This window comes from Lygodium microphyllum, chromosome 4 (assembly GCF_053477565.2).
Source record: "Lygodium microphyllum isolate KBCC chromosome 4, Lygodium_microphyllum_v1.1.10, whole genome shotgun sequence".
Lineage (NCBI taxonomy): Eukaryota > Viridiplantae > Streptophyta > Polypodiopsida > Schizaeales > Lygodiaceae > Lygodium > Lygodium microphyllum.
In genome coordinates this window covers 169,272,575-169,297,895 of record NC_141138.1, presented here as the reverse complement: position 1 = coordinate 169,297,895, position 25,321 = coordinate 169,272,575, and the positions used below count along the sequence as shown (strand labels likewise).

General features: G+C 42.9%; 1 protein-coding gene across 3 annotated transcripts in view; it reads right to left on the bottom strand.

The window, feature by feature from the left end:
• Nucleotides 1-25,110, bottom strand: part of LOC148037885 (Polyketide cyclase / dehydrase and lipid transport protein) — a 77,355-nt gene extending 52,245 nt beyond the window's left edge. The window contains exons 1-2 of one of the 3 annotated variants that reach the window (XM_087676850.1): nucleotides 24,444-25,108; nucleotides 8,949-9,096 (exon numbers count right to left, since the gene is read on the bottom strand). In XM_087676850.1, coding sequence (XP_087532976.1) covers nucleotides 8,949-9,096; nucleotides 24,444-24,962 — 667 coding nt within the window. In that variant the 5' untranslated portion in view covers nucleotides 24,963-25,108. Of the gene's footprint in view, nucleotides 1-8,928; nucleotides 9,097-24,443 lie in introns of all 3 variants that reach the window. The other 2 variants (XM_087676847.1, XM_087676849.1) reach the window with 2 other exon arrangements.
• Between the last annotated feature and the right edge of the window lie 211 nt (nucleotides 25,111-25,321).

Below are 25,321 nucleotides of genomic sequence, written 5' to 3'. Positions count from 1 at the left end.
ATATCAGTGAACCACTCACCGTGAGGGGTCATGTGCTTCGATACCCTTGAGTCAATGTACCACACTGCATCATCAGATGATTTTTCAGCAGCCTTATCTTTGACATATTGCATGGCAAACAGTCTATCACCAGAGTCATCTGCCTGACTGGACGTAGCATAATGTTCATGCTGCTTGCCCTTCTGGTTTCCCTAATTCTTCCAGCAGTCCTTTGCAATAAGCCCATACTTTCCGCAGTAGTGACAATCCTTATCCTTATTTGGATTGTCTGACTGACGTTGTTGCTACCATGAACCTCTGCCACGGGAGTTAATTCTCCCCCTGCCTCGAAAATTTCCACCACCTCTTGCATTTGATGACTGCTGATTGCTATTAGCATAGGATGCATTTTACTGGCCTCCTCTTCCAGATCCATAACCCCTACCACGGCTGCCACGGCCACGCTGATGCGAGTAAAAAATTACATCCTTATTCTTTGAATTGCTTGACCCTGTAGCTAAGCTAAGCTTCACCTCTTCATGAATCAATAATACAACCAGCTCATTAAAGTCAGGCATTTCAGCCCGCACAGACACTGAAGTGTCATTGTACTCAGGACCCAAGCCATTTAAGGTCACTGCAACCATATTCTCATCTTCAACCTGTGAACCAACAGATGCCAGCTGATCTGCTATGGTCTTAACCTCTGTGACATAATCTTGTATGGATCTGTTCTTCCTCTCCATGTTATTGAATTTCTGCTTCAATTGTATCTTCCTGGCACTTGTGGTTGTGCCATAGTATTTGACTAATATATTCCATGTATCTGCTGGGGATTTACAGTTCATGATCTGCATCACCATAGCATCCGAGATACATAATGACAACCAATGTAAAACCCTGCGAGCTCTTTCCGTCCAAGCTCGATGTGCTCGTCTTTGATCAGCTGTAGGATTCCTTTCTGGAACTTCAGGTTCAGCCTCAACACCTGTCACTAAGTCCCAGTATCCTTTGCCTATTAGAAAGTTCTCCATGCGGAACTTCCATATTGCATAATTGTTGCTATCAAGCTTTTCTCCCACAATTTGGGTTACATTATCAGTTCTATCAGCATTTGCCATGTTGTAGACCCTGCCTGACTACCTGCAAACCAAGATCTTCTTAACAGTTCAACTTCAGTCCGAAACTGTTTATGACAGTTTTCTGCAATTAATTGCAGTAAAAAAAACAGGGTATTTCAGCCCACTGACAGTCCAAAACAGCCCACAACCAAGTGGCCTAACTTGTAGGCAAAACAGGCAGTACAGATGCAATGTATTTACTTCAGTTGAACCTCTTCCAACCTCACTGCCAAGATACATACATGCAGTCTGAAAACTGTAATTCTGTGAATGACCAGCAGTGATTTCAAGCCCAAAACTGAGTGATATACATGTCATACATGTCCCAAACCTTCATAGACATCTGCTAGTACATGTAGCAATCCGAGCATAACCAATGGGGCACAAGTCAGTGCATAGATAGCAGGTATAAGTATCAAACCTTCTGCTTACAGATTGCAATCAGCAACTTCTCAGTAAACCAAAGTCAATCCAGCTTCAAAGCAGCCTCAAATCATGTCAGACATTCACTTTGAAGTGTTAGGTTCAATACATGAGCATTCGGATAACTATAGGCATCCTGTCTTCATGAATCCAATTCATAGATTGCATTTACTGCTTGCAACCACTGAGACAATGTCACTGCAGTAATCACCAGCCTTAGACTTCAACTTCCATGATCACTTGATGCTCAACCCAATCCATAAACCTCCAGCAGACATATCCCATGTCATACATATGATAAATGCCAGCCAAGTGTTATGTAATGCTTCAATGGAAGCTAATGCTTGCTGCCCACTGTTTTGAGACAGGTTTCCAGCCTGTTTACACTTCCAGATTTGAGTACTTCCTTCAAGAAATTTCAGCTCAAAGGCATGAGAACTGATACATATGTCTTTCAGAGTGCTCCTAGGCTCCAATGAGGTCCATAAAGCATGTCAGAGAGCTTCAAGCTCCAACCAAGATCAGATACAAGCTGCCATATCACTGTTTACAGCTGAACTGCTGCTATTTCAGATCTGTAGATCAGATCTGTAGCTCATAACTGAGCACACATCCAAGTAATAGCATGCCAAGACCTTCAACCACCTTCCAAGGTGTATAAGCAAGCTGTAGATTGCTTGAGGAGCTTCAAATGCCTTGTGTTGTAGTGAGATATGCCTTCAGCCACAGCAAGCGCAAACACACAGACTGGTCTGGAGTGTGCAGCAGCAGCATTCGATGACAATGATGACCATAGAGCACACTCTAGTGCTTAATGATGCCCTGAGAGACTGCCCAACAAGCTATAACAAGCTCTTGCATAGATAGAATGCATAGACCCTGACACATACCTTGATAGAGTAACAATGGCAGCCTTGTTACTTCATAGATACACTCTGTCTTCAAGCTTCAAGTCTTCTTTTCCAGTGCATTCCACCAGTGAGCCCATTCATGGCTCTGATACCATGTTATCTTTCAGAGATGCAGGTAGTGAGGAAGACACAGAGTGAAGCAACATGCTTCCTCTCTTCATTCTTCTTATTATCCATTCAACACACACTTTGTGCATATACAACCTAAGGTCATAAGAACCATTCACACCAGAAGTAGAACCGACTTATTTAATGTACCTAACTGATCTAGCCAGACTAGCTGTGTCATGTCGGTCAAACACACATGTAAGAGCTTGATATTCTAACATCCATAACCAAGAAAGATGCATTTCACAAACTTAGGATCCAGCTTATTGCACTTATTCTTGGAAACATGGCAGAAAGCCTCACAACCAAAGACACACAAATGAACATATAATGGAGGTTTTTCAAACTATACCTCCTCTCTAACCTAATAGTCAAGGGTAGTACATGGAGATCGATTAATCAAGCGTACAACAGTAGTAGCTGCCTCAATCCAAAAATGCTATGCTAAGTATGCTTGGCTAAGCATACTACAAACTCGCTCTTGAATTGTCCTATTCATGCACTTAGCTATACCATTTTGGGGTGGATTGCACAAGGCGATCAACTGACGCTTAATACCCCTCTTGTTACAAAACTGCTCAAAGGCTTTAGAAACATACTCACCCCCATTATCTAACCTTGGGCATTTCAGCCTATACCCAGACGGGTTCTCAACTAAAGCAAGCCAATGTTGAAATGTAGCCAAGACTTCTGATTTCTGCTTAATAGGATAGGCCCAGACCTTATGTGTACAGTCATTAATGAAAGTAATGAAATACTTTGTGCCACCTAATGACTTGCAGGGCATGGGACCACATACATCTGAATGAACAAGAGCTAATGGCTCACCCATACGTGTCATATCAAACTTTTTATGCATATTGCGTATTTGTCTGCCATATAAACAATGATCACAAGACTCAAAGCACTTATAGTCAAGGGATGAAAGATACTGCAAACAAGTAAGCATTTTCATTCCTTTCAAGGACATGTACCCAAGGCGATGATGCCAAAGAGATACATGTGAAATTGCATTCACTACCAAAACATAGTCAATTGATCCAGATACAAGCAAGGGGTAGAGAGTATTGGACTTAGCATCACATGCAATGACAAGATTCTCATAGGTGATCTTCCATGAGGAATCGCCAAAAGAGACAATATAGCTTGCATCATCCAAAGTGTCAAACAAAGATAAGGCTCTTCGTGAGAGTTGGTACATGATACACATCATGAAGAGTGAACATGCTGCCTAAACCAAACTGTAGATGGACATCATCAATACTAACTATCTTTAATGCTAGGTCATTACCCAAATGGACAGATCCAGTCATACTGCGATAGGAGTGAAACCACTCTCTATGAGGCATCACATGAAAGGAAGCCCCTAAATTTATCAACCAACATTGAGTATAGCCTGATAAGATATCAGTCAGCTGTGAAGTATCAAGAGAAAAACGTTCGGGCTTGACACCCTCATGTTTCAAAGGCTTAATCTACATTTTCTACACTAAAACTTGCCAGAATTGGGCCTTCCAATAGCTGTAGTTGGTGCCATTAAACTTGTCAAATTAAAGATAGCACTATCATTAGAACCACCAGCCATGATGGGACCAAGAAAGTGCGCAGAAGGGCAAAGCAAGCTGCTGTAATAACCTGCAAATTAGCCCCAAAACCACTGCCAAATCAACCTAAAACCAAGGGAACTGCCAAAGTAATGAGCTGTCCACAAACTGTAGGCAAGAAACTGTCTGACCCAAGTGACTGCCCTCAAATAGAATGAATAGAATTGAAATGACAGGTTGCTGTAATAAATTGCAGCAATATGCAAACAATCAACTATGAGCAACCAAGAAAAGAAAAGCCAGGAACAACTGGCACTAAAGACTGTCACAACTCCAATGTGTCAATAACCATACATACAAGAGGCATAGATGTCATGCACAGGATAGGTCTCAAGATAAATGAGGAGAATCGCCAGATGCATAATCCACTAAGCAAGGCTCAATACATAACCCGAAGGCATATAAATACCACTGACAACACTTTGACAGACATAAGTACTAGGTCTAAGACAAAAAATCAAATCAGCCCATGATAGGGTAATTGCATCCAATGAGTATCAAGAGAGCATATACATGTCACAATGAGTCCCACTGTCTCACTGTAATAAGCTCAAGCTCAACTATATAACCAAAAGCTCTGTAGTACATCCAAGTGTCAAGTAGCGGCTCCCATTGGAACAAAAGTCAAATGCTAGATGAGCAAGCAAAGCTCAAAACTTCATGTGAGTAGCATCCATGCATCCAAGATCCAAGTAACAAACATCAGGAGTATCAAAACCCTAAAACCTCATGTGAGTAGTATCCATACATCCAAGATCCAAGTAACAGACATCACGAGCATCAAAACCCAATGTAGTCAATAAAGCTCTTATTGTAGCATCCAATGAGGTAAATAACAACCAATGTCAAGTATCCAAGCTCCAAGATAGCTCAAGTGTAAGTCAAATGCGAAGCTCAATGTCCATCATAACACAATCAAGAATGTAGCATCCATATCAGAATACATCTAGCAAATGGGTCATGTATCATCCAATGATAAGAGGCATGAAGTGTCTCAAAAATGCTTGCTGTGAGAGATGACAGTGAAGATTAATGAGACCGAGCTTCAATCTCAGCCCAAGCATTCCAAAAGCATAACCAAGTATGTGGCGTCAACCATAGACATCATTGTAGCATGCCGAATAGTTGGTAAGCATCAATAAGCAATAGGCATGAAGTTTCTCTGACAAAATAGCATTCAGCCCTGCTTATTACAGCAGTAAAAAAACCTCTGTAAAACTAAGCAAATGAGTGCTCAATCTGTCCAATAGCATTCCAAGACATTGACATAGCATCTCCAAGTGATCCCACATCAAATAGACATCCCGGGAAGCATAAGTGACCTCTAGACAATGAGTGAAGGGCTGTCCAGAACTGTATTACAGCAAACTGTCATAAACAATGAGCTAATGGCTGATCCCAGGAGCTCCAATTGATGCCCAAACTCATGCCAAAGGTGTCAGCCTTCAAGTACGATGCCAAGTGATTTCCCAAGGCCGGAAGCAATGCCAAAATCTAGAGATGAGGTGGAATGGACCAAGTCTAATCAAAAAGAGGGGCAGCCTAGACAATGCAAATTATGCCTGCTGTCTTGGGCTCACTGCTAGTTGGGCTGATGCCAATGGGGCTCAAGGGGAGCTTAGGGGAAGCTCAATGAAGCTCCGGAACATGCCTAGACAAGCTGGGAAGTAAGTGAACAACAATACATACCACTTCAAGCTGAGGCATGGCTACCATGAAAACTATGAACTGAAGGTATTCTCCATAAGCTGAAGCAATGCCGGATCAGGCTCGAGTACTCGGGGAAGATGGCTCTGATACCAGTTGAAGGGAGTGAGCCCTAAAGTGGAAGCATGGAGAGGAAGCAAGAGCTATGGTGGAAGGAGTAAGAGCAAGAGAGAGACACACACAAGATGTGGAAACTCTAACAGTCACAATGTTGACTGGCCTTCCATTTATTCAAATGTCATTGAAAGAATAAAGAATGAAGTGGCAGTGATGGGCGCCCACCACCTGCGGGGTACAAGTGTGCAAGTACTGTCAGTGTAACTCATACATAGGCAGCTAGGCACAGGCACCTTTACCCCCAACACATCCATCCATTTGCATCCATACATAGGTGAAACATTACTTCCATTCATTTGCATCCTTACATAGGTAAAATAATAGTTAAACTTCACCAAGAAGCACATGGAAATTTTACCTCTAACTTCACTTGCCTTGGAACCTCCACTAGGCCCTAGGCCTTTATCTCTCTAGAGCATGGAGATCCTTTGTACTTTCACATTACTATAATTCTATATTAACCAGCATGAAACCTCGCATCCACTTTACTAGCCCCTCATGAATACTTGACATGCTAGGAGCACCACATGCACTAGGAAACATTCTTGTTTGCATAAATTAGACTATTGCAATGTGACTATGCATAGGAATTTTCAATTTGCATACTACCAACCACACTAAGATATATTTTCCTATACATTGCATGCATTGATAGCTACATTTCTCTCATGATCAGCACTATATGAAGCATTTGCATAGCCAGCATTAATACCATGAGTCCCAAACATACTGGGCTACATTGCCAAACTTGCTTTTTTGTGCCCCAACATCATACCAGCATTGCTATATATTGGGTTTCTCATTCCACTTTCCATACCTAGATATATTGGGCCTTGCATACCATGCATAGGTGGCTGTATACCAAATGCATTTAATTCTTGCATGCCCATGGTTGAAGCATCATCAACAATTGCTTGGAAAACCAAAGTACCCCAAGTGACCTACATTAGCATGCATGGATTGGCACTTTCAAGTTAGCCTTGCATATGTATCAATTGCCCCACTAGCATCATTTGCTTATGCTCACTACCCACATTTGAAATATCATGTTGCTGCATTAGCTCTTCCTTTGGTGCATCTTGTTGTCCTAAATCTCTTGAAGATGATTTCCTCTTCTTGCCTTTGCTACCCTCCTATAAGGGGTTCAAAAAGTGCATAAACCGAGGATCTTTTGCCAATTGCACAAGCATTTAAGCTCTTATCCTCAGTTGATCTTTAAACTAGTCATCAAATTCCTCTCCTTCTTACTGATCATCAGCTTCAAGAGACCTAGAAGGACCCATCTCTTATCCAATTCCCTCATTCTCAGCTTGTTGCCCATGCTAAGTGCATTGTCCAAGATTAGGCATTGCCTTTCCTTTCAACATTTAGTGAATTTTTTCAGATTGAGAGACATCATCTCTACTTGTAAATGCTCAACTAAACACAATGTCAGCACTAGAGTAAAGCTTCTGACTTCCAATTAGGTACTGGGGGCACCAAGTCAAGGGAATTGATGGTATCCCAGCAATGGAACCACGTAACCAACCTTCCTTCTCAGATAGGATAGTAGATAACCTGATTTAACACTAATTACAACAAGTATAAATTCACATAAACTGAAAATGTAAATGTTACCACTTAATCTTAGACATTGGACACCCATTGGCCCTGAAACTGGGGCCCCTTGTAGTATTTCTTTAACTTGTATTACTAAAGGTTTAAGTACACTGAGATCCAGCCTGATTTCCTTCAATCTTCAATACATGTTGCTATCCATAGCAATCAACAAGCTTTCAAATCAATTGGTTTGCTTGGGGATTAGCCTTCAATGTTAGTTGGTTGGCCTCTTGAAGTTCCCTGAAATCTCCATATTTCAGCTACTGAATTTCAATCACTAGGCCCTGATTTCTAAGCGTTCATCCCAAGGTAGCTGGTGAACCCTAATTTCTACTGTAAATTAGGGTTTAGCAATTGAAATTCTTCAATTGCACCCTCTTGAGACTGAATTTGGCTGAGATCTCTTTAGGGAAGCTGTGAATTAGCTGAGAAAATGGAGAGAAAGCCGAAGCGAGAAATTTCAAAGTTTCATCGCCAAAATTGGCTGAAATCCAATGCTGCCCTGCTGTGAATGCCTGATTTAATACAGCCCACCGTGAATAGAAGCCCCACATCCAATCACCTACTCTTGTATGCTTGAAAGTGGGGGGGGAGTGGGCAATGGCAAGGTGATTGTGGTGTGGGTTCAAGGGGTGTTTATGACACAACTAGCAGCAGGTGTGGGGCAGCATGCAGTGGGCGGGGGGTAGGGAGCAAAGCACGTAACAAAGTGCAGTATGTATGGCAGCACAAGGTACAGGGTGAAGGGCAAGGCATAAGGCACTGCGCAGCAGAGCAGGCATAGGGCAGCAAGGTACAATAATAGCACAAGCTGCAAGTTGCAAGGTGCAAGATATGGGATATGGGATATAGGGCAGCAGGCAGCAAGAAGCAAGGGGACGAGGAGAGGCAGCATGGACAAGGGCCACTTGTGGAGGGCGGTAGGTGGGATGTGCTTTGTCACTTTCACCATTTCTAGTAATATCATTTGATCCTAGTATAGCAAAGTGCCCCATGAATGCTTCTCTCAAGTGTCCTTTCTCTTTCCTCCCTCACCTTAGCAACTCTGCTTAAGCTGCAATTTACAAGAATTAAACTTACTAGAAAAATCCAATCAAATCTATTTAGCATATTGGAACGTTCTTGACAGCTTCCAAGGTTAAAAAGGAACCTTTCTCACCAAAATGGATCCTAAGATGTGATTCGATAGAGGGAGATCTAAAATACTTTGCTAGACCAAAATTGGCTCTAACACTTCCATCAATGCCAAATACAGTTGAAATTCAAAAGATCTAGGAGGAAATTCGTGTTGATACATGTTCCTTTTTTAAAAAATATTTAAATAAGGTAAGATATCCAAGTAGGAATTTATAAATTCACCTGCTCCATTCGCCATGTACCTTTGAAAACTTTAAAGTCACCTTCAATCATCTCAAAATCAATATCACGAGAAATACCACATGAATAAATTTTCAATGAGTTTTCATATACATTGATGACCCCTTTTGCTTGGAACTTCAAACCAAGTGTCAAATTTTGCTCGCCAATCTGGTTCCAAAATGGGAGGGGAGAACAAGTTAATCCACTTGCAACATTATATTTTCAATACTATCATACATAAGTGCTAAAAGAGAATTACTAACATTTACAAGTACATGAATAATCATGTTTAAGAGAATGGAGAGTTCATGACAAAGAGAATATTGCTAGTCAAAGGAAGGCAGCAAAAGATAGAAACTCATTGGATTTATTCAAATTATAACTTAACTTGAAGCCTGGCCTAGTTTGAAATTATGTAGTTCAATCAATGCAAAAAGAAATCCATTATATAACATGTTCAAGCTCTAAGATGGTGGGAAAGGACCTACTGGACATTTGTAGTATCTCAAGAGTGAGAAAGGCACTTACTCCTCTCAACCAATCAAAAAGATCAAATACTCATTGTTAACAAGATGGAAAGAGTAAGCTACTTCTTGCAATACCTTTTGGTCGGTTTTCTAGGAGGTCACTGACAACGTTTTTTATCATCCCATATGACACCGTTGAGATTGGCTCCAAGTCCTCTATTTTATAGGGGGCAATGTCATTATCGTTGAGGACCCATCGGTGCTCACATTCTAGATAGAAAGGAACCTGTAGCTGAAGTCCTTTATGTATTAGATTTATGTTTTAACCTTCTTCTCGTTCATGGACTCACACAAATGGGGACCCACATGGCCAAGTAACATGGGACAGGTTTTGGGGACGTGGACAAGGATGGGAACAAGGATAGAAATTGCCATCCCCTATCACCATGAAAGGGGGCTCTAACATGGGGATGGGACTACAATGGTATGGGGACAAGATGGGACTAGGATGGGAAGTTAGAAAATGGCCGTACCATGTTACCATGCCACATGCTCTTCCCCAAGGAGGCAATTACCATGGAGGACAAGACCACTAGAGATGTGTTGTGGTTGTGGACAAGTACACAAGAGGGCTCTACAAGCTCACAACCCTGATAGCATGCTTTCTTCAGCTCTTGGGCTACTTTGGCATGCCTACTATGGGCATCTAAATTTTGACTCCATAAGACGAGCACTGTGGAAGGGACTTGTTGAGAGTCTACAAGATTTCCCTTCCATTACTACCTTGTGCCCTAACTATTTGAGGGGTAAACAGCATCACCAACCCAAAGGCAGCTACCAAACGAGTTTCTACACCATTAGAGTTGGTGCATACCAGCTTGTGCAGACCTATAAGGATGCTTCCTTAGGGAATGCCAAATACTTTATGCTTATGGTTGATATTTTTTCCAAATACATGTGGCCTTGGCCCCTATTTTTTGGAGTGTCTTAGGCATTTTTTAGTTTCTATGGTGGAAGGTATTTGTTGAGACAATTTCCCTTTCAGATTTGAGGGGTTTGAGCCAATCTTGGTGTCGAGTTCCATTCTAAGGAGTTCAAAAAGTTTTGTAGACAGGATGGAATTGATGAAGTTCTCTCATAGGAAACACACCATCAAAGAATGGTGTGCTAGAGCAACAAAATCGGACCATGTTGGAGATGACTTCTTCAATGTGTTAGCGGATATGTCAATTCATGTGTGAGTTTGTGCATGCCGGAGAGGGCTTGGCACATTCTAGATATTTTAGGCATTTTATATTTGTCATTTTCATGGTGTTTAGGGCATTTATTGCTGGCTGACCAGCATTTATTGCTGGCTGACCTGACATCATTTGTGGCTTAGATTTGGCCTATATATTGGGGCTTCTCCTTAGTCATTATCATCATTCACCTCCTACATATTCTAGAGAGAAAGGGAGCAGGTGTTGATGCCTTGATAGCCATTGACTCATATTGGATCTGTATTGTGTCACATCTTGGTATATGGATTCCATTTCCCGAGTATCTTCTAAGTTCTTTGTGCAATGTTCTTTTCTTTTGCAGTGTTTCTGTTTTCCTTTGTCTCTTGTGTTCAGCAATCTATTACACCATTTTTCATTGCATCATTGCATCCACTTCTGACACAATGTTGGAGAATCGAGGACTTTCTCACACCCTTTGGGCTGACTCCTGCATACTTGACAAGGTCGACCTGCCTGTGGGGGTGCCGTCCTGTTATCCTGCCTGTCTGTATACAAGCTGCCCTGCTCAAGGCTGCCCATTGATTCTCCTGTGCAGTGTTCTTCATCGGCTGTCCCTACCTGCACACCACAGGAACTTTGCTAGTCTGCTTTGCTGACTGCATGTTGGGGCAAGGTAGCATGTTGGGGCTGTCCCTACCTGCACACCACGGAGGGACAATGACCTGACAGGCATGCACTTGCATCCGCCTGCTATGGACGCATTACTTGCAGCCCTGGGTCCGGACATGGAAGTAGAAGAAGATGCAGCTGAAGAAGAAGACACGGTAACCTGCATCGATGAGGTGGCTTCACCCCACCTTGATGCCCAGCCATCTGTCAAACACAGCAAGCATCTTCATGATGAGTTTAATGTTGCTCATGAGGCCTCTAACAGGGTGATTCTCCGCCTTTCTCATATGCTCAGGTGGCTTCCACTTCGCAGGATTTGCAAGAGCCAGGCTAGGAACAATTGCTTGAGTTTGCAAACTCCCTTCTAGAAGATATGTGTTGAGCATAATCACCGAGCTATCCCTGCCTATGCGGAGGAGGTTCTGAACGTAGAAATGCCGACTCTCATGAGGTTCTTTGCTCTTTTTCAGATTTTCATAAGCAAGGTGTCATTCTCTTTTTCACAGGTCGGATTCCCATGCTTGACAGGATCTGTCATTGGCTGACCTCTATTCTTCAGATCAACGGTGTGGAGGAGATATTCCCTGGTCCGCGTGGATTTTATAAGGTCATCCTTCACTCAACTTTGGCCCGTGATCTCCTCCAAAAGCAGCCCCTCTTCTTCAAGAAACTGTTGATGCATGTTGTCTCATGGCGTCCACTGCCCAAATTCCAATCCTTACTGAAGCAACAATGTCCTATATGGGTGGAGGTAGAGAATTGCCTGGTTGTTTACTAGGCCTTTGTCCATGATGCAATGACTGCCAAAGGCCATGTTTTGGTACCCCCCAGCCTGAAGGCAGCCAACAGAAATTGATTGTGCATGCTATGGAATACTGCCAAGAAGTGACCCAATTGGTTGCACCTCAATTGTATGGGCATGCGGCCCCTTTGGTTCCGACTCAAGTGGGGTACTTTTGCTAGCCACTGCTTCTCTTGTGGTCAACTTGGTCATTTCATGGGCAAATGTCCAAAGCACAAGAGTGGCTTGGTGGATCAGCCCTTGGACAAGGATCAGAAGATGTCCCCTCCTTCTACCAAGCAACAGACTATTCATCTCGGTCAGAGTCCAAAGGCAAGCAATCCACTACTTCTGCACACTTCGACACCCAGGGCCTGACACGACAAAGTAAAGGCAAAGGAGACTTTTATCCTGAAAATACCTTCTGGCCCTTCTTCTTTACAGGGCTCCCTCAATAGTTATTCATGTCATCGAGACAAATCTTCAAATGCACCTACCACTTGAGTCTCTACTGTTGTCAAGCACACACTAGCCCCCAAAGACGAACAATAACATCAGCAATCATCCCGATCATCGCCATGCACCCGCAACCCTCCAACTTAGTTGGCTTTTGATGCTACTAGTAGAGTTATCACTCCATGGGATTGCAAGTACCCAAGCTCTTCCACCCACCCAACTGACCTGCCCTCTTTCTCACGAGCTAAACACCAAAGACCCGATCCCTTTACGGTCCTCGGAGATTTCCTTGAAGATGGTGTACTAGAAACATTGGCAGCCAAGGCCCAAGCCCATGTAGCCAAATCTTGTCAAAGCTCTTGATTCCCTGTGTCATTCTAGTCCTAGGGTTCCTTTTGCACTCTCATCTTCTTCCAGTTCCTGAATCTGTTGTATTTGGTTTATATATGATGGCCTAGAGCCAACCTACACTTTGTAATCTTGATACTATTAGCTTCCTTGTGTTAGTCATGTCAGCCTGTCATCTCCTGGTTGTGAGCTCCTGTTAGAGTCTAACGAAGACATAGGAGCTCTGGCAATTTAGTTGCATTTTTCTTTATTTGTTGGCTTCCTGTGTGCATTCCTAGGCCAGTTATTGCTTTCCACACTCTGCCTACACCCGCCAGACATTGTCTTTGTTATCCAGGACTTCTTCGAGGTATCCCCTATTTTTTCTAGCATTTCTTTCTATGTGACCAGCATTTATTGCTGGTCAGCCAGCATTTTTGGCCTCCACCAATGCAAGTCGGCCAGAATTTGGGCATTTATAGCTATCTATAGCCAGTCCCCCCACTTGGCAAACACACACACTCTTCAGACTTCAGTCTTCCCCTTTGCAGGTGCACACTCCGATGCTCCGACTCTCCGCACTTGGTATTGCCATCGTCATCAGCCTGATCTAGTGCCCTCACAGACACTTTGGGCTGCGTGCAGGGACTGATCAGTCCATCATCCTTGTATTAGCATTCTTCTTCAGTTAGCGCAATATTCCTCCCTCATCTTCTGCTCTCTCTCTCTCTCTCTCTCTCTCTCTCTCTCTCTCTCTCTCTCTCTCTCTCTCTCTCTCTCTCTCTTTTCGTAAAAGGTAATTGTATTAATCTCTCTCTCTCTCTCTCTCTCTCTCTCTCTCTCTCTCTCTCTCTCTCTCTCTCTCTCTCTCTATGTTCATGTTTCTCTTCCATTGCGCACTCTCACATGATATCATCGCCTAAGTAAGGACATGATCTGAAGATTTCTTGCAGAAGAGCAAGTTTTCATCGTAGAGGAGCAGCCAAGATTTCCCAAATGCAGATTTTCAGCCTGCCCTTACTGCCCAAATAGGTGATATATTGCCTGTTTGCACCCCCAGCCAACAGGCGACAGTCTCCACAAACCAAAACCCTGTGTTTCATGCTCGCACAAGGCACATCGAGGTTCAATATCACTATGTTCGAGAACGGATCGTGGATTCCAAGTTGGTGGTGGCCTACTGTCCCATGGAGGACAATGCAGCAAATCTCTTCGCAAAGCCTTTGCCCAAGGCTTCTATGCTTCATCACAATGAGGTTGTTGGGTCTTCAAACACTCCCAGGATTTGAGAGGTGTTAGCCTACTTGTGTTAGTCATGTCAATCTATCATCTCCTGGTTGTGAGCTCCTGTTAGAGTCTGACGGAGACATAGGAGCTCTGGTAGTTTAGATGCATTTTTCTTTATTTTCCAGCTTCCTATGTGCATTCCTACACAGTTATTTCATTCTATATGACCAGCATTTATTGTTGGTCGGCTAACATTTTTTGTCTCCATTGATCCAGGTTGGCCAGATTTGCATTTATGGCTATTTATAGCCATCCCCCCACTTGGCAAACACATACACTCTTCAATCTTTAGTCTTCCCCTTTGAAGGTGCACACTCTGACTCTCTACGCTTGGTGCTACCATATGGCTGAATATGGCTGCCCCTTGTAATCCATCCATAACATCATTGATCCGAGGAATCGGAAAGTGATTCTTTATTGTGATCTTATTCAGAGCACGATAATCAATGCACATAGGCCATGAACCGTCCTTTTTCTGCACCAAAAGCATTGGAGAATAAAAAGAAGATAAACAGGGCTGAATCAATCCTTTTTCTAGCAGCTCATTCACCTGATTCATAATCTCCTCTTGTTGGGCTACACTAACTCTATAGGGTGGCTTATTAGGTGGGCTACTTCCAGGGATAAGATCTATGCCATGATCATCTGGCCTTTTAAGCAATAGCTACCTTGGAAGTGACTAAGAGAAGCAATCAGCATACATTTTCAAAAATGACATGCGATCCTTCTCTAACTTAGACATGTTCCCAACATTCTTACTATCATCTTTATCTTTAGTAAAATTCAAGCACGTTGAAAGATAATTTTTCATTACTTTAGAAATGATAGCTGCAAGTACAACAACAGGGACACATTCACCTTCAATTTTACATCAAGTGTGAGTACTCTTCCCTTATGCTCAATAGTGATCTCTTTTGCACAAGAATTAATCACTACATGCATACGGTGACACCGTGGCATACCAAGCAATACATCACAACCCTCAAGTGGAGCAATGAAAAACTCTTCGTTGTCCACATATCCCTATATATGCAACCAAAGCTCTCCGATGAGCAGTGTGACGGGCTCTTCATGGCCTTTACATGCCATTCCAACTTTCCCCATGGGTCCCATTTCATCCTCTCTAATACCTAGGGGTTGCCATGTCTACAAAGATAAAGTTGGCTCATCCACCATTATCAAAGAAAATCAATGCATGTTGATCCCTAATTTGCCCCATGCTCTACACAATTCAATAGCATTATCATTGTGCTGACTAAGAACATCAAGCACCAATCCCACTGATGTTTTGGGCTTTTTTCCTTTAGAATCTCCCTAATTTTCTGATTTTCCAACTTGCTACCTATTGGGACATTCCCTTGCAATGTGACCCTCCTGTTCACAAATAAAACATTTATTTGCAGCCATTAATTTCTTACGTTTTGCCAATGATTTCGAGCCCTTTCTTTGCTATTTAGGCCTTTTTATAGGCTGATTTTCAGATCTGCCCCTTTTCTCAATCTCAAACAACTTTTTATTCGGCTTCTCCCCACTCTCTAGTAAGCTCGAATCCTTCCCACGCAGCAAAGCATCGACTATAGCAACAATCTCTATGAGCTGAGACATGCCAGACAATGGATTTAATGCAAAAATTATTGATTCCTTTGGGCAGTCCACAAACATATTTTTCCACTTGCTCATGAAGGGATACAGGGCGATAAGAAGTAATAGATAGTAATACATCCCAAAACTTCTTATTATATTGCTCCAAATTCTTAGATTTCTTAGCATCTAGCTTATTCCAAGCTGTCATAATGTCCACCTCAAAGATACTTGTAACCAATTCGATGCAGACATTTGCTTGACTTGTACCCACGTTGATGGTGCTCTACCTTGCATCAAAAGAGTGGGCCACCACTGCAATCCATTCCCTTTCAAGAAAGTGGCTACCTTTCGAATCTTTGAGGACTCAATAAAGTTCCCCCTTGAATAGGCTACATCAAACTATTGAATGAAAGTTAAAGCTTTTAGTCCATCTTGTGTGCCACTGAAGGACTCAAACTTCACTGCTTTTCCACCCTCATCATAGTCTTTTGCTATCCCTTTGGCTGTCAAGTTATCATACACTAGCTGCTGCAAAAAGGGTGCATTTGCTGAATTTACAACAAAACCAACACCAAACGAAGCATTCGCATAACCAGCACTCATTCCTTGAGCCCCATAAGCATTCAGGGGTGCAAATGCATTACCAAACATGCTACTTTAAGTCCCAAGCATCAAACCAATGCTACCATACATAGGGTTTTGCACATTTCCAGCCATACCTTATTGGGCCTTGCACACCATGTGTTAGTTGTTGCATATACCATGGGGATTTGTACCATACATTCCCATATGCGGTCCATGTCCAACCATAGCATGAAAAATTGTGCTTCCACCAAAATATCCTGGCTACCTAAAATCCATTGGATTGGCACTTCCATGATGGCCTTGCATTTGCATTTCTTGCCCCGTAAGTACCAATTGTTTTGTTTCATTGACATCTTTGGGAGCTTCAAATGAAGGGTTTGGCATTACCTCCAGTGCACCTTGCTATCCCAAAGGTGTAGAAGATGTCTTCCTCTTCTTGCCTTTGTTGTCCTTCTTCGAAGCATTCAAAAATTGGGTAAATTGAGAATCCTTTGCCAATTCAACAAATAGATATACTGCTGTCCTCATCCGATTCTTAAACTAGTCATCAAATTCCGATTCACTTTGCTGGTCATCAACCTCATTATGCCTTGAAGGCCCTACATCTTGCCCAATTGCAAGATTTTCAACTTGTTGTCCATGGTTTGAGCCTTTGTCCAAGGTCAAACATTGCATTTCCTTCATTTCCATGTGAATGTTTATACTGAGAGGCATCATCACTGCTTGATTGCATCTCACTATATGAGGACATATTGCTGTAATTTCTCAGCTGAGAACAAAAATCAACACTAGCACAAAGCTTTGGCTTGCAATCACATGCCTCGATCCCACCAAATCAAGGGATTAAATGGTATCCCGGCAATGGAACCATGAAACCAATGGGCGATAGTTCCTTGATTAAGCACTTAACTACAACAATCAACAAATGAATATAACTTGAAATGCACAAATTACCTCAATAATCTCAAACATTGGACACCTTGTTAGCCCCAAAACTAGCGTCCCTTTCGGTATTTCTTTAACTTGATTGCTAATGGGATGAGTACAAGGTAAGATTCACAATCTCCTTTGCTATTCCAAAAAGCCTCTTTGCTATAGCAACAATCAGTAATCAATTCGGTCCAATTGCCCCTTGATTTTTCACCCACGACTTGCATTAAGGGAACCACCAATTGGCCAAATGCTACCCTAAATCACAATGAATGGGCTGGCATCTATACAAATTTCAGGTGCTGAATTCAATGTACGATGCCTTCACCAATTGGCACGGATCCTGAGGTGGCTATCAAACCCTAATTTCTACAAAAATTTAGGGTTTATAATAGAGATCTCTCTGCTATCCACCAAATTCGGCTGAGATCTGGTCAAAATGGCTACGAAATGCTGAGATCTCCTGAGAATGGGTTGGAGAATGTGAGAGAAAGATGAGAGAGAAATCTGATTTTCTTTGCAAGAAAACCCTAAATTCTGCCTGTTGCTTGCTCCAGCTTGCATTTAATACAGTCACATACTACCAGGCACCTCTAAAATGCTGTCTCTTGATCAGCAATGTTGTTGCCAGCCCTTGGAAGGTGACTCCCTCATGTTCCCTGCCTATTGAGGACACTAGATGGCTGTCTTCTGCAGCAAATTGCTATTCTGATCAGAAAATGGACCACGAGTTCTCTTTCTTCCTCTCCCTAGTTGTAAATTGATTGAATGCTGAGACCCAACCACCCAAAAACATTTTCTCAGTTTGCATGGGAATTTTTGCCGAGTGGTAGCCTTCTAAACCCATTTTCCAGCATTATTCAGTCATTTAATTAATTTTCATAATTAAATAATCCTAAAAATTAATTTCAGCCCTTCTGACCTAGCCCAAAATTAAATGTGCTCATCCATAATTGAATTGGCTAGGCCATTTATAACCTGGAGTAGTCCCCAAGCTCTATTAAACCTTAGACTGGTATTAATTAATTAATTAATGCTAGTCCCTAATGTCACCACTAACACTTACTGGCAAATAACCCCAAAGATAGCATAACTTATCACAACTTTTGCCTTTGACACCCACTCCATCCTCGGGGTCCTTGGCTTATTACCATGAAATAACTGCCATGTGTATCACATGTGCTAAACAGCCTTGCACATTTAATTAATAGCTTAGCAAGTTTAAAGCATCTCAAAATTTCACGTCCCTGAGACAGTCAGCTAGCATTTATGGCATTTTCAGATTTCGATTGGCCAATTTAAGGATTTTATGGCTATTTATAGCTATTCCCCACTTAGCACTCATACACATCATCATCCTCCTTCCTTGGCAAGTGCACATTCTCACTCTGTCATCTTGCTCCATCTCCAGTGCTGTCGTCATCATCAGTCTGATATTGTGCCCTCATTGACACTATAGGCTGGGTGCAAAGGCTGATCTATAGACAAGTATTTCTTTACAAACATTGGCCCATTTGACCTATCCAATCTTGCCCGATCAATGTAAGATACACAATTTTACATTTAGCTAGTCCTGTGAGAGTCCACAACAGAAAGGAAACACAAGCACAGAGACAAACGAACAAAGAGCGACTGCAAGAAAAGAAGAAAGAAATCTGCAATGAACAAGGAACAAATGTTGAATATAGGAGGACTGATTAGTCCCTACACTCAGCCCATAGCTTCAGCAAGGGCACTAGATCAGGCTGATGATGATAACAGCACCGGAGTGGAGGAAGATGACGGAATCAGAGTGTGCACCTGCAAAATCTGCAAGGGAGGAGTGGGAGATGATCTACCAAGTGAGTGAGAGGTGGCTATAAATAGCCAAACACTCCTAAATCAGGTCGACCTGATATTTGGGCCTAAAATATGGCCGACAAGCATTAAATGTTGGTCTGACCAGCATTTAAGGCTAGTAAAAATGCCATACAAGCACAAAAAAATCCCAACAAATGTGGACAATGTCTTACAAGTGAGGCAAATTGATGTATGCAAAAACTGCCCAAAAATACACACAAAATCCCAATTGGAGGAGAAAATGCACTAAAAGGCAATAAAATGATTGCTCTAGAATGAGCTACCTCCTTTGTCAAAACAAGGGATAGATAAGTCAGGGCTCCTAAAGTCCTCATCTGACTCTCAGACTGAGGCTCGTAGGCAGGAGATAATTGTGAGAGTGCGCAAGGGAAGAAGAAACACGAACACAGAGGGAGAGAGAGAGAGAGAGAAAGCAGAAAATGAAGGAAGAAAATCTGCACTGACTGTAATGAATGCTGAATACAAAACTGTGGACTAATCAGTCCTTGCACGCAGCCCAAAGCGTCTGTGAGGGCACCAAATCAAGCTGATGATGACGGCAGCACCGAAGACGGAGGAAGATGACGGAGTCAAAGTGTGCACCTGCCAAAGAAGGAGGGAAGATGATAATACAACTAACTGCCAAGTGGGAAATGGCTATAAATAGCCAAAAAACCCAAAAACTGGCCGACCTGAAATTTGAGGCCATAGATATGTCCGACCAGCATTTAATGCTGATAAAAATGCCAGGAATGCTCAGAAAAATCCCGGAAAGGGTGGACAATGTCCAGCAGGTGAGGCAGGCTGAAGAATGCAGAAACTGCCCCGGGAAATACACATAAAATCCCGACTAGAGGAGAAAATGCACTGAAATGCAATAAACTGAGTGCTCTAGAATGAGCTACCTCCTCCGTCAAAACAAGTGATAGACAAGTCAAAGCTCCTAAAGTCCTCATCTGACTCAGACTGAGGCTCACAGGCAAGAGATGACAGGTCATGACAAACATGACTGCTAACAATAACAAGGCATGACAATCATGACTACTAACACTCCCTCTCAAATCCTGGATGTAGCAGAAGGTCAAGGAAGAAACGGATCTTGGGGTGGCAAAAGAAATGCCAATGTTGATGAAGTCCGTCGAGGAAAACTGCCAAATGAAGAAGCTCCTCGAGATCCTAGAAAACCCCCTCTGAAACGCTAGGGGCCAAGAAATCCACAACTGCATCACCAAGATTGTCCACCTCTAAGGGATGGGGGGTACAATGAAACCACCGGAGGAGAGGGTGGGGGATGGGAAGGACCCTATGGGGGAGGATGCACAAACAGGACCGGGTGTAGCAACAGACAACTGCCTCAAAGGACCCTGCATAAGCTTGTAAAGCCCGCTCTTCTGCCAAACTATTATGATAACAACTCCAATAAAAGAATCCTCAATACAAATGGCTTGCTCGGTGAAGACAACCAAGCCTAGTAAGACCATAAATAGAGAGAAGTGGAAAGCCCAAGTCCGAAACATAAAGGGCCTGTGAAAGGGAGCTCGACGCGCAGTTGAGAAACAAAGGCAAAGTGCCAACACCACCACTAACAAGCATCAATACAGTGTCACCAATAGTGACAAAACCCTCAGAAATGGCATAGATCCTAGAACAAATTACCTTGTGGAGTCATATGACTAGAAGCTCCACTATCAACCAGCCAAGGCCTTGCAAAAAATGAGGCAACCTTTGAAGAATACTCCTCCAACTCAACAATATGAAGGAACATTGACTCATGGGTAACCACTAGACTAGAGGTAAAAGGCTTAGATATTTTAGCTCCATCCTTCGCTCCCAGACAAAGGTAAGCGTACTTCTTCCAACATTTCTCCTCTAAATGTGTCCCCTTCCCGTAGTAGGGGCATTTGGGCTTCTCTAAGTCGAAGTCCGAGCCTTAAAAACTCTCCTCTCGTTTAGCTTTTGACTTCCCTTTTGTCTTCTTCTCCCCTCCCGAACTTGCAACAAAAGCTTTGGTAAAGCTGGATCCATTGGCAAGCTCTTTGGCGTACTCGTCATGCTCCAAAACAAGCAAAACAAGCTCCTCCCATAGAAGCTTCTCATGGGTCCTTGATGTAAAAAGATTGGTGTAGAAGACATCAAACCAAGGAGATGGCAGTTGAGTCAAAAGAATCATGGCCATATCCTTTGAAGAGATCATCCTGCCAAGGGATGCAAGCTCATCCCTCATATCCTCCAACCTAATGATATGATCTTGCATGAAAAGCGAATTATTAACAATAAGCATCTGTAATTTCTTCTTGAGAGTAATCTAGTGAAAAAATATCTTTTAATGGTACAAAAAAGCAAGCTTTGTCCACACTTCCGCGGCTTTCCGCAACTTACACGCATGCACTAGAATAGAATCTTGTAAGTTCATAAAGAGGAAAGGTCAAGCTCTAGAATTAAGCCAATCCCATAAAGGTTGCACGATCCGTCAATGATCCAATGATAGGATCCTCCACTGGACCAGGATTAGGGTGAGTAACAAACTCCCAAAGATCGAAGGTATCAAAGATACACTCCACCTTACACGACCGAAGCGAGTAGTTTGAACCATCAAGCCGGTCTTCTTTGGGCAAAGAAGGGAGTACATGCACTTGTATAAAGGGATCCATGGATGGCATATGCAGACAAGCAAAACGGGCCTTCTGTGAAACATGGAGAGAACCGGGAGGAGAAGATTCCCAAACAAACGGGCTAGGTGATCTCCGTTCTTTACGATCCGTGCGATGGTCTTCGCGATAATCTCGCCACCATTCAAAGAAGTAATGAGAATACTCCTCATCTGTATTATCAAAGCTGTAGAACTAATTGTAAGACATCTTCAATATCTTGCAAGACACCCATAAGAAATTTGCATTTTAGCTATAGACAGCCCCGAAACAAGAGGAAACGGCTACTACAAGATCATAAGGAAGTTGACGTAGAGGAAGAGCTATCGGCTGACCAAGAAACATATGTGTTTGCTACAAAAGACTGTCATCTAATTGAGGAAGCCTGTCACCTCCAGCAGGAGAGGGAGTTGGGACCTGGCTCAAGAAAAGCTGACACCTCCAAGCATAAAGTTGTGTTTTCAGCAAAGCGTTGATGTGGCAAGGCCACCCAATAGTCTTGGTGGTCTCTGCGATAGAGCAGCCCTGTGTCTCTCTTAGGCTCTCATACCATGTGAGAGTGCATAGTAGAAAGGAAACACGAACACAAAGACAAAGGAACAGAGAAAGACTGCAAGAAAAGAATTAAAAAAACTGGATTGAATAAGGAACAAATGCTGAATACAAAAGGGGGACTAATCAGTCCTTGCATGCAGCCCACAGCGTCAATGAGGGCAACACATCAGGCTGATGATGATGGTACCACTGGAGATGGAGGAAGATGATGGAGTTGGAGTGTGCACCTACAAAACCTACAAGGGAAGAAGGGGAGATGATCTGCCAAGTGAGTGGGAGGTGGCTATAAATAGCCAAACACTCCTAAATCTGGCCAACCTAATATTTGGGCCTAAAATATGACCAACCAGCATTTAATGCTGGTAAAAATGCTAGATAGGCATAGAAAAATGCCAACAAATTTAAACAATATCAGGCAGGTGAGGGAAACTGATGTATGCAGAAACTGCCCAGGAAATGCACACAAAATCCCAACTAGAGGAGAAAATGCACTAAAAAGGCAATAAAATGACTGCTCTAGAATGAGCTACCACCTCCGTCAAAACAAGTGACTAACAAGTCAGAGCTTGTAAAGTCCTCGTCTAGCTCAAACTGAGGCTCACAGGCAAGAGATGACAAGGCATGACAATCATGACTGCTAACACGTCCTCCTTTGTTAACTCTGTCTCATGTGCAGGCCATGGCTATAAGTATTCATGATAATCTTGACCCATAATAGCATGTGAATATTGAAACCACGTCATCCCACCGTACTCAGATCATCCAAACATAGACATCGTACAAGTGCATTACACAAGATGGCCTAGAAAACATGCATCCTCCCAAACAATAATAGTGGCCTTGGGCTCTCTAACCTTGATGGCTATAGCAAGCAAGATGGCTACTAGTGGGTGGCCAAAAGCATTCTTGTTGTTGAGAAAGATTGGGCCGTTCTGCTGCATAGAAGTGTTGCAGTCATCAGCATTAAATGGTGGAAGAATATGGATGTTGTTATTACGGCCTTAACCAGGGTGAAGTGTTCTTAGGTAACTGCTCAAACTGTCAAAAGGTCTCTGAAATGCCTAGTTCAAGTGAAAAGATTTAATCACCCTCAGTCCCAATGCTAACGTAGCTCTGCCTTGGGCCTGTAAAGACTCTGTCTGGTTCGGCCTTCTTGTCCCCACTTTGCCAGAGAACCAGTAGAATTCAGGCTTTAAGGTTTTTGAAAATGGCACTACACAATGGAGGATATCTGGGATTTTCAGACCTGTAATTGGTTGCCCCTGGATAGGATTTGAGAGAAGTTCAAACTTGAGCAAAATTAGCTGACCTTAAGCCAAGTAAGCTGGCCTAGAAGAATCAACTTTTGTAACCCTTGCATTGCCAAAGCCATTCAGACAAAAGGTCCTTCGACCATAGGACCTTCTACTGGAATGGTAAGGTTCCCCTTCTCCCTCTTCCTGATCTGCCTGACCCAGCTGCTTGGCTTGCACACAAATCAACTCTAGATGATACCTCAACTGGGGGCCTGCTTGGTGGGACTTCTGCTTTAGGGCCATATGGGACTCTACCATTCAAGCTAAAATGTCCGACCGTCTTTGGCTCATTCTACACAAAGCAGTCTGGATAAAGCAATATAGACTGGTGAAACGCTCTTAAGGTTTTGTATAGTGACTGGGCTGTCTAATAAATATAATTGAGATATCTAGCCCGTCCCCTACCTCTTCATTCCATGTAGGGCCGACTATGCTAACCTGGAAAGAGATTCTTCTGGGTGAATCTTATTGTATGCTGCTGTTTGAAATCGGTTGAGGGTTCACTTTCTTGAGCTGTGAAAAACAGAAATCAGAATAAGAGGAAAGCGGACTCTGTCACTGCTATTCGGGCTACTATTCCCTCTTCGAATAGAATGGATATTGCCTTCACTCTGGCTCTGTTAAAAGACACCCTTCTGAGTCTGTGATCCATCTGCTACTGGATCTTTTCTTCTGTGATGGAATCTCCTGGTGAAAATATTTCTGTAAAACCCTATGGGATAGCATCCACGTTTAATCAGCTGTGCATATCTTTAGTTTTTGACTTATACACATGTTTAACTCTAAGTTTTCTTTTAAACAATCTGCATTTCTTGAGGTTCTTTTGTTTGAGAACGCTTTTAGAGAGAGAGCCTATCTATACAAAGCCAAACCTGAAATAATCGAGCTCCATTTTCCCATCGCTCCAGTAGTTCACAAACAGCGAGGCCAGGCAAAAACTCTGCTAATCCCTCGTAATCCGTAAGGACATTCCACACCGCTTCCAAGGGAGCTTCAATGGGGATAGAAACTGTAAACCTCCTCTTGTTTTGACCTGTTTTTTCAACTGACACGGAGATGAGATCTGAATAAGAAGCTTCGACTTCTTCTTCTGACTTTTCGTTTAAAATATGGTCGAATTGCCTGCTGGCCAATTGTCCTCCTCCTCCTTCTTCTTCCTTCTCCTCCTCTTCTTCCTCTGCTTTTTCTTTCACATCATTTGGTTTGCGGCCACCAAAACAAACAAGCGCACAGTGCTGCTGGGAATGGGTAGAGAAGGAGAGATCGAGCGAGAATGAACAGGCAGACCAGGAGATCCTTTCAATGAAAGTGAATCCAAGGCTTCGGCCGTTGCGAGCGGGGCAGAGAAGTGATGCGGGAGCGGGTTCAGCAATACGCAGTGAGGCGTGCATGTTGTCGTTGTGCTACTGGTGCATGAACTGATCGATGATCTCGCAACAACGTGGAGCAGCCAAAATTATAAGACACGTACCTATGCTCCCCTCGCAGGCAGCCGTCCTGTGCACACACACTACCTTTACATACCTACAAGAGCACTAGATGCCCTTTTTCGTGTTCAAATCGCAGCCGGGGGCTTCTGCCCGCTGGTGGATGCACACTAATCACATACCGAGGTAATGGCATCCTACTAAGACCTCACCCACGCGTACGTGCCAGAACCTACACAATAGTCAAATGTGAACTTGAAACACCACATTCATATGTAAGTCGAAGTCATGGTCCCAACTTAACAACTCCACATGGATCAAAA